This window comes from Hakea prostrata, chromosome 8 (assembly GCF_041222555.1).
Source record: "Hakea prostrata isolate BN-2017 chromosome 8, UWA_Hpros_2, whole genome shotgun sequence".
Classification (NCBI taxonomy): Eukaryota; Viridiplantae; Streptophyta; class Magnoliopsida; order Proteales; family Proteaceae; genus Hakea; species Hakea prostrata.
Window position 1 is genome coordinate 42,049,747 of NC_142607.1, and position 10,924 is coordinate 42,060,670.

The following is a 10,924-nucleotide window of genomic DNA, read 5'->3' on the forward strand; positions in this document are numbered from 1 at the left end:
AACCAGCGTAGAAAGCCTTTGAAGAGAAGGTGATTTTTTGCATCCATTACTCACTTTTTAATCTTTTGAATCTAGTGATTGGTTGTTAATTAATTAGTTAAGATGTATTAGGAGTTGTTAATTAATTAGTTAATTAAGCATGTATTAGGAGGACCATGGATGTATTTCGTATGTATATACTTGTCGTTTCTAGTCTTTGCTGCTAGCTGCTGTAAATTTGACTTACTGTGTTTGTTCTTAAAAGAACAACTGAAAGGCATAATACACAGGTTAATGCTTACACATGATTCATTTCTTCTTCTTTTCTTTTTTTCTTGTAGAAACATGGAAGAGGCATGGATAACAATTACTTCTGCGCCCAATGAAGATGGTAATTCTTGGCGAAAATATGGACAGAAAGAAATCCTCAATGCCAAACATCTAAGGTCTTCATTTTCCTCATGATTAACATAAGTGTGAAAAGAGAGAGAGAGAATAATTGCTAGAAGCTAATGAATTCTTCTGATGACTTGTGTACAGAAATTACTACAGATGCAGCCGCAAATTAGATCAAGGTTGTGAAGCAGCAAAGCAAGTTCAAAGAATAGAAGATGAGCCACCAGTGTTCTGGACCAAATACGTAGGTCACCACACTTGTCGAGTTAAACTCCAGCAAGAGTCACTAGGGATGGATTCGACAACTGAAGAAGGTCTTCTAACTAGTTTCAAATTGAACACCACAACCACAACCGAACATGAACCTCCTTTCGTCTCATCATCATTCCCTTCAACCAAGGAAGAACATGAGAAATTCATGACTACTCCTTCAATAGAACAACAAGAACAGAAGCCACCCTTATCATCGGAATATTATTTTCCACCATCACAGGATATAATAACTCATTTCTTACCCTCCATGAATCCTGCATCAGTGCTACCATCAACTTCGAAACCGGCCAGTGAAGATGGTAGTAGCAGCTTTTCAACTAGCATCGACATGGATATAGAAATGATGCGTTCTATTCTTCTGGATGATACATTCTATGATGAACTGTGGTTTTAACTTCAAACCTCTCTCGTTCATATCCTTTAATCCATTCATCCTGGAATTTCATGAATGGAGTGGGTACTTCTGTTCACAAATTTGAGGTACCAAATTTTTTATTTCGATAAGACTTTCGATAAGACTCCCTCAGGGGTTAAGATGAAAATATCCCTAAAACTGATAAATAATAAAATACATGTCCATGTCTTTGAATAATTGTATTAATATCCTAAGTTTGACCGTAGCTGGATTCTAATACTAGAGAATCTAATGTGAGTAAATTGAATATTTCACTCCGTAACTGCATGCATTGCAAGATTAATATTTGCAAAGTTGCGATACTGTAAAGTATTGTTAGATTATTATTAGGGATAATTACTCTTGTCCTATTATAGTTTTATAATAAATAAAAAATTCTACTCTTTATGAAATTACTATTACCCCTCAATTCTAACAGTGTTGAGTTAAGATTAAATGTTTAATATGTATTTTACCTTTTTATAATTAAGAAGGCCAAAGATAATAGAGATAATTACTATTGTCCCCTTATACTTTGGTTTTATTACTAATCAAACCCCCTTCTTTGTGAAATTACTATTGCCCCCCTCACTTCTAACGGTGTTAAGTTGCTGTTAACATTAAATATGAAATGTCTATTTTGCCCTTAAAATTAAGAAGTCAAAAATATGGCATTATCCTCATTTATAGAAACTATATTGCATGTCAATTATATCCTTAAAATCTTATATTTTAGAATTAGTTTTGGATTTGGTGAAACCACATACTTATGATTGTTGAAACTTTCATATTCCACTTAAATTTTTCATAATCACCATGATGAAAGTTTTACAAACAAATTAGCATATAAGATCTAATTGATAGAAAATTTGGTAACATACATAATGGTCAGTATATATTAGGTGATTTTTAATTTGCAGCTTTGAATTAGATTTGATATTTCTAGCATTTTAGTTTCTATTTTAAGTTTTATTTAATTACATCTTTCCTTTATTTGGTGTTTTATTTTTAGAGAAAAAAAAATCACATCTTTCCTTTATTTAGTGGTTTCTTTTTAAAAAAGAAAAGTGAAATTAAAGTTAATTTTTTCCTATTAAGAGTAGTATTATAACTTGAAAAAAGAGCAAATAAGTAAAAAGATAATTGTAGGGTTATTTTTGGGATTTCGAAAAAATATATAAATGCCACATCATCAGTAAACTAACGGAGCTTAACGGTAGGGGGGATTAATAATTGTACACAAAGTTAAAGGTTGGAATAGTAATTTTAAAAAGTACAGGGAATAAAGTAGAAATAAAATCAAAGTATAAGGGGACAATAGTAATTATCCCAAGATAATATTATCAACATTTAGAAGAAAAAAAATCATATGCAATAATTTTACACGTGTATCTTTATCATTTTGGCTTTAAAAAAAATAACACCATATTGATATTAGGAACTTCCTAAAATTGTTAACGTGAAACTAGACAATAAATTAATAACAATTTATTAGAAATAGAAACTTCTTAAAATTGATAACACTAAACTAAAAAAAAAAAAAAAAAAAAACAAAATTAATAATAACACCAAAAATTAAGAATTACTGTTTTTTTTTTTTATTAACAAATTGAAAAGTACATATAAAAAATTGAAAATGAGTTTTCTTTTCTTTTCTCTCTTTCTTTTGACTAGAAAATAAGATTGTTTAATTAGGTTTAAATATCACTAAAAAAAATTAGGTTTAAGTTTTTCCTAATTAATGAGGATAGTAATGTAATTTAATATAAAGTGTAAATAAGTAATATAAAACCATAGAATTAATTTGATATTTTTAAATAAATAAAATATCTCATGTCATCATTTAACTAACGAAATTTAACGGTAGAACAAAATAGTAATTACAGGCAAAGTTGAAGGTTGGATTAGTAATTTCAAAAGTATAGGAGATAAACATGGAACTACCTTTCGACGAATTTCGCCAAATTTTGGTCAGTTATCCAAATAGCTAACTTTTTTCGGCACCGATACAATATATACTCTATATCGCAGGAAAATTGTCGATTTTCCGGCAAATGATGAAATATAATGGAAACTCAGGCAAAATTTCGCCGAAAGTAACCTCCATTCACTGGAATCGCCAAAATCTTCCCTACTACTCCTTCCTTTTTCTCTCCATGCGAAGAACTTGGCATATATTTAATGGATTTTTTGCTATAGGGTGAAAAAGTTAGGGTTTTTCTCACTAACAGGTAGACCTGTAAATTGATAGCCGAAATTCGTCTCCGAATTCGCATTCGTATTTGTTTGAGGGTATTCGTATCAGGAATTTTTCTTACCGAAAAATATTTGCATCCGTCCGTTAAGCAACCGGATTCAGATTCGGATAATTGTTTATCGGATCAGATAATATCCGAATAAAAATTTATCCGAATAGAGTAAAGGATTCAACAATTTTTTCTTTGAAAATGAATAATAATCGGATTCGGATACCGGTAATCGGTAACCGGATAATCGAAAATTGGAAATTATCCAGTTAGAGTAAAGTATTAAATACTTTTCTCTAATAAATAGGCTACTAATCGGATTCGGAAATTGGTAATCGGTAATCGGATATTGAAAATCGGAAAACAAAAATATAAAAAAATGACAATCACAAATCAATAATCACATAGTTTATCAGATCGGATTATTATCGGATATCCGATAAAATTCCGGATACGAATTTGGATGCCTTTTCTAAATTTCTGCTGATTCGGATTCGAATAGCGGTTTTTCTAATCGGATCGGAATCGGATACTAGTGTATCCAATCCGTTTACAGGTCTACTAACAGGTACTCTGTTTCTGAAAGAAACCAACCACCAGAGGTAAAAGAAATCAGGGGGGAAAACGATTTTCAGCACTCTGTCTTCATCTCTATTTTTCTTCACCAAAACCACCATCGAAAATAGCCACCCATGACTTCATCTTTGCTTAGCCGGAACCACCGTTGCGAGCTTCACCCTTCATCTCTGCAACCTCGATGAAGAAAAGATAAAGAAAACCTCACGTAAAAGTGACTTTTCATTCTTCCACATATTTTCTTTTATTGGTCAGATTCTTCCACATATTTAATCCAACCTGATCCATTTGTTTGTTGTGCTCACATGTCAGTGTCACTTTTCAATTTTTATGTATTTAATGGGTAGGGAAACTTCGGTAATGGATGTCCCGTCAATTAATGCAAATGCATGAGGAGTGATATTTTAGATATTTCAATTCATTTTCATTAATTGATGGAATATCTAAATATTTGTAACAACAGCAATTTTTAAATATTTAATGAATAACGAGGAGTGAGGACTTCTGACTTCTCCAGTTCTACTACACATGTCGCTGAAATGAACTTTTTTTATCGATGAATTTCACCGGATTAGCCCAGATGCAAACAAGCGAAATTTGTCGAAATTTCACACTTTAGAGATAAAGTAATAATTAAGTTATAGTACAAGGGGCAATAGTAATTATTCTTTATTATTATTATTATTTCATGTTTCACTATTCATGGATTCTATTAATGAAGAGGCTTCTCCTTTAATTTTGAAGCAAATGTCACAACAACAAAGAAGAATCTCTTTTCTTCCTTATTGTTTCTCTCAACCAAAGAATAACACAAGCAATGGTTTTCTTCATTAAACCAAGAAAATAATTAAATCATCGTCGTTATTATCTTCCACCACAAGATTACAACAGTGATTATGACAAGTATTTATAATTTTAAACAAATATAGAATTTAATCCAATTAAATTAGATTTCTCATTACTAACATTAATGAAAGGTTATTATCTTTTGATTCTAACATACGAATTCAAACTTTGACTATATGGAATATACATTACGTCTTCAAGTGTCGATTGCATGGAATATAACACTACCTACCAAATCCAGGGATGTTCCTATAGATTCTTCAATTTTTTAAAATTATCTATTCAATAATTTTAAATAGATGAAAAATTTTTTCCCCATTGGAGGTCAAACAACGCGTAAATTTAATTCAAATATAGTGGCTGTGTGGTATTAATATTTGCAAATTGCTATGTTAACAACCATTATTATCACATTAACACAATTTCTCTGAATTGTAATATCTGAATTTTATGTCTAAAATGGAGCATAGCCAAAGGGCGACGAGCACAAGGCGAAGCTGATGGAAGGTCAAGTAACGTCATGTGAACATCCTATGTATGACGTCTGACACCCCCCTTCCCTATCCGTTGGATGTATTCTATTTGCTTATGTGGCACAATCTCAATGGTCGACATAAATCCAACGTCGACAATTCTTCAAATCATGGATTAATGACTTTGAATAATTAGATTTGTTTATAACTAAAGAGTCATTCATTAATGATCTATAAATTTATTTCCTTCATCACTTCTGCCATCAAGTCATCTTGACTCTCCTAGCTAGTCACTAAAATGGATTCTCCTCCCTTCATGGGAAGCTCAGCTTCTGGCTGCAAAAAGATGAAAGAAGAACTAGTTCGGGGCCATGAATTTGCAACCCAGCTTCAAGTTGTTCTACATGATCAACTCACTGGAACAGCTCGTGAATCCATATTGATGACTGAGGATTTGGTTACTAAGATATTGAGATCTTTCGGTGAGGCTCTAGCAATCCTGAGTAATGCTGAGTCTGATCCCCCTAGTCGAAACCAGCGTAGAAAGCCTTTAAAGAGAAGGTGAAGTTTTTGCATCCATTACGAGCTTGTGGTTTTTGGTCTTTGCTAGCTGCTGTAACTCTGAATTAGAGTATTTATAGTTGAAAACTCCAAGTGAAGGATGGTTTGGATTATTTCATCAAAGGGTGTTAATGCTTACATGATTTATTCTTGATTTTGTAGAAACATGCAAGAGGCGTCGACAAGAGTTACTTCTGTGCCCATTGAAGATGGTTATGCTTGGCGAAAATATGGACAAAAGGAGATCTTCAATGCCAAACATCTGAGGTATATCTTCATTTTCCTCATTACCATGGGAGAGAGTTGAGTTTAGATGTAGGATCAGAAACATTTTATTATTGAAAATTAAAGAATTATTTAGTGAAGTTATAAGCTAATGAATTCTTCTGATGATATACGTGCAGATGTTATTACAGATGCAGTCGCAGATTAGATCAAGGTTGTCAAGCAGCGAAGCAAGTTCAAAAAATAGAAGATGAGCCCCCAACGTTCTGGACTAAATACATAGATCACCACACTTGCCAAGTTAAAAACCAGCAGGTCTCACTGGGAATGGATTCTACAACTGAAGGGGGGTTTCTGAGTAGTTTCAAATCAAACACCACAATCCAACAAGAACCACCTTTCTTCTCATCATCATTCCCTTCAACCAAAGAAGAACATAAGAAACCCATGACTACTCCTTCCATAGATCAACAAGAACAGAAGCCACCCTCATCATTGGAATGTTATACTCCACCACAACAAGATCTAATAACTCAATTTTTATCCTCCATGAATCCTATATCAACTTTGCCATCAACTTCGAAACAGGACTGTGAAGATGTTGCTTCCTGGGGAAGTAGTACCAGCTCTTCCAGCAGCTTTGCCATGGATATGGAGATGATGGATTCTGTTTGTCTCAATGATGCATTCTATGATGGAGTGTGGTTTTAACTTCAAGCCTCTCTCTCTCTCTCTCTCTCTCTCTCTCTCTCTCTCCCCTCTCATTTTCTTTCAATCCATTCCTCACTGAAATTTTTAATGGATCTAAATAATTGTATCCCGCAAATTTGTGTTTTCAATTCAGTTTGAGGAAACAGCTCTAATATATGATAATTTTGTTAGTCCCTCAAAAACTAACAGTTATAGTTATTAATCCCCAAAGCTGGCACCAAACTTGGTACCAAAATTATCCAAAGTAAAAAGATTGGGCTAAGTCAACACCAACCTAGGATGAAAATGAGTTAGTCCAAAGCAGGCTGAAAGCCAAGCTGGCTAAAGTAGTTATTTCTAGTTTTAGTTTTGAATTTTTAAATGTTCTTACCTCCAAAACCATGGGAGATTATCCAAGGGGTAATTTAAGCAATTTCAGGAGGTGGTTACTCCTTTCCTCTATAAATAGCAGTGTCAACTCATTAAGGATATCTCAACCCATCAAATGATAATTTACATTATCAATTTATTTTTCTTCTATAGTCTTATCGTAACAATGGTACACATTCGCAAAGAATGAACCTCACAAGTTTAAGTTGCCTTCTCCCATCAAAATTCTCGATATGTAGAGAGAAATAGAACCCAGAGCAGCTTGAGAATCCTCCATTCCCTTAAATCAATTGCAGAACCCTAATACACTAGTGCAAAGTCAAAGAAGAAATTATTGCGCCAACAATTTCCTTTTTCTTCTTTTCAATTCAGTTTCAAATAATGAATTTCTTTCAATCTATGTGAAACTACACCGGCATAAAATAAATTTAATTAAAAAAATCCTTCTTTTTTCTTGTACGTTTTAAACACTAAAATTGGCGTGCTCCTTTAATTGACTTATGGCTTGTTTGGTTACATGAATCCAAAGATTTTAGTCTCTGCATTCATGAATGCAAGATTTATAACCGTTTGGTTGTAAAAATTTCTAGATTTCATGAAATCTAGATATTCATCTTTTTACACTAAAAATGTGAATCTATAGATTTATGAGTATGAGGTGAAATCTAGATTTCACCATTACTATAAAAGTGCTAAACATTTGTGCATTCACAAAAATCACATCGACCAGGCAGATTATCATTCTACAGATTCAGGTTAACCAAACAATTAATTTTATGAATTATGACTCCATAGATTTGAAATTTCTAGATATTTGAAATCTTCCTTCTCGTGTAACCAAACAAACAGGCCCTTATAAAATCTTGTTATTTTTTCCTCCTTCTTCTTTATTCTAAACTTTTAAAAATTAGAAAAAGACAATGTGCATATTTGATTATAAACTATGAAGACCATCGAATAATTTTTAATTTATTATAATGCACCAGACGATACAATTGAATTACGGTCCCAAACAGTACCTAAAAAAATGAAATACCGTCCCAAATTTGACTGAATGACTTATACAAAAAAATTATCTATTTAATATAATATTCTATAAAACGAGGTCAAGATTTTGGACCGATGATTAACAACATTTTCAAATAAAAAATAAAAAATAAAAACTTTATTTAAATCTATATGGTCCTCTCTAAATATTGATTGGGCCTCAAATGTTCTATGTTATAAGATTTTAAAAATATATATTATTAGGGGTTAGGTTTGGCACAATTGTTAGATTTGTCTAAGTCAGTTTATATATATTTTTTACTATAATTTGAATATAAGGTAAGAATATACCTCTAGTTTCGAAGGAATTCGAACTCTTGACCCTCATAATTATGAAGTGTTGGTCTTACAAATTAGTTTAAGAACCCCTTGAAGGCTTGAAGTTTGTTTATTTCCATTGGAAAGATAACTCATACCTTAAAATCAAAACTTTACAAAGATTTCCTCCATATTTAACATTGTAAATAGTGATCATACACATGAGACCGTTAAAATTCAAATTAAATGTTTAATATAACCCTATTACCCTCCAAATGGGATAAAAGTGTAAAACAACCATAATGTCCACTTGATCATTTCTATTTTCAAAGTTTATCTTTTAATTGAAAAAATTACGATTGAGTCACTTATTTGGGATATAAAGTCGTTTTTTTTTTTTTTTTTTTTCTCCCTAATGTGTTCAAAATTGTATTTGAGTCACAAGAAAAACTAACACAATTAAGTCCAATTAACTTCACTTGCTAAATGATCAGAATATATTTATTTAAAATTAAAAGAGATAAAATTATTAATAAACCTTAATTTCTCATAGTATATCCAACCTAAAGGTCGATGAAGAGATTCATCTTCTACACAGAGCTAGTAAATTTCCCTCATATATAACCACTGTAGCTGTGAAGTGTGAACACAGAGTGAGAAATTAGGTTCAAGTAATTTATGAGTGTCACCATGCAATTCACCTACACCAACGACTTCAGTACCTGTATATTTTTTTTAAACAGGTGAAAAGCTTCAAAGTTAAATAAGATAAAATGATCATTTAGAATAATTAAGGTTCCTAATAAGGCTTTTAAAATAATAATTAAAATATTATTTTAAGAAAATGGTAGATTGAGAGAAAATTTGTCTGCTTTGTTGTTTTCTGTTGTGCTAGTCCCCACAGTAGCGTATGAGTGTTAATAAAATCTTATCTGCCCAAAAGAATTACATTATAAATAGTCCTGATAGAATGGATTTTAAATTTAAAATTCACAGGTTAGGCTAAATTAAATCAAATTAAGCAACTAGTGTCCAAGAATTGCATTGGCCTGGGAGGATGACAAAATCAACGCGTGAAATAATTGATTCAAACTTTGTGGCTTAGTGAAGCATTAATTAATATTCATAAACTGCAATGCTTAGATCATTATATTTTTAAGGTAATTTCTTATCTCCTTTAATTCCAATATTAAATGACAAATTCATAGTTTATGATTCTAATCCCATGATTTAAAGGTTGACTGTCTAGACTTATATGGATTACTTACTAGTTACTCCCCATGTAACTAAATATTTTTTTTGTCTTCTTTCTTATTATTATATGTTCACTAATTCTAAGTTATAAATTATTTTTACCCTAAAGTCCTATTTTTATGGGTAGAAACTAGAAACCCCTAAGGTGGTCAATACACAAGAAATTAATTCATATTTGTAAATTCTAATGCTTAGATCATTATCATTATATTAAGACAATTCCAGCATGTTATAGTATGATATAATGAGACCCATTCCAAAACTATCTAGATCGTTTTGAAATGAGAACATAGGCCAAAGGATAAACAACACAAGGTCACTTTCTATCACTGTTCCAAAAACAAGGAATTATAAAATCAAACTTAGACATACGACAACGTACAAATGAACAACTTATGATATATCAATAAGAACATTCCATGTCTCGCATGCTCTAATTCTATTTTTGAGATTTCCACATTAATACATCGAATGGACATGGGCCCATAATTTTATGGATAGACTTGGCACATCCAATTGTCGTGTCCTTAGCGAAAGCCCATTTATTTCTACATCTATTCATTTTTTTTACCATGGCAAGATCATAATCATTGAATTTTTTTGGGTAATTTTCATCTGGACCCCCTAAGGTTTGCCCTATGTCATTTTCAGTCCAAAAAAATTGAGACTTTGCATCTACCTCCCTTGTACTATAGAAAAAAGTCAATTTAGGGATTTTTATGTCTTATTTCTTTTTATTATCTGTTTCACTAATTTTAAGTTATAAATTATTTTTACCTCTAAGGTCTTATTTTTTTGGGGTAGAAACCCCTAAGGTCAATACAAGTGAAATTAATTCATATTTCTAAATGTTTAGTATCATTATCATTATATTAAGGCAATCCCAGCATGTTATAATATGATATAATGAGACCCATACCAAAATTATCTAGATCGTTTTGAAATGAGAGCATAGGCCAAAGGATGACCAACACAAGGTCACTTTCTATCACTATTCAAAAAATATACAACACAAAATACCATATAAAGGAATTATAAAATCAAACTTGACATACAACAACACAAAAAAAAGAGCAACTTATGACATCTCAATAAGAACATTCCATGCCTCGCATGGCTTAATTTTATTTTTGAGATATCCACATTATTACATCGACTATCTTCAAGACTCGAAGATGCAAAAGACCTATAATACATATATATATACTTTGCAATAGTACCTTTTAAGTCCCAATCAGACTAACACACCTTTAGTCGTCGTATTCAAATTTCAAACTTAGAATAACCAAAATACATTTTAAGTTATTTAATACAAT

The 10,924-nt window shown here is 31.6% G+C and overlaps 1 protein-coding gene across 1 annotated transcript; it reads left to right on the forward strand.

Annotated features, from left to right (window-relative positions):
* The first annotated feature begins 5,477 nt into the window (after positions 1–5,477).
* LOC149007976 (putative WRKY transcription factor 62) lies at positions 5,478–6,680 on the forward strand. The gene is made up of 3 exons (XM_089167189.1): positions 5,478–5,744; positions 5,907–6,011; positions 6,149–6,680. Exons 1-3 carry the CDS (start codon positions 5,482–5,484, stop codon positions 6,678–6,680), a joined length of 900 nt encoding a protein of 299 aa, XP_089023315.1. The 5' UTR covers positions 5,478–5,481.
* Positions 6,681–10,924: the final 4,244 nt, after the last annotated feature.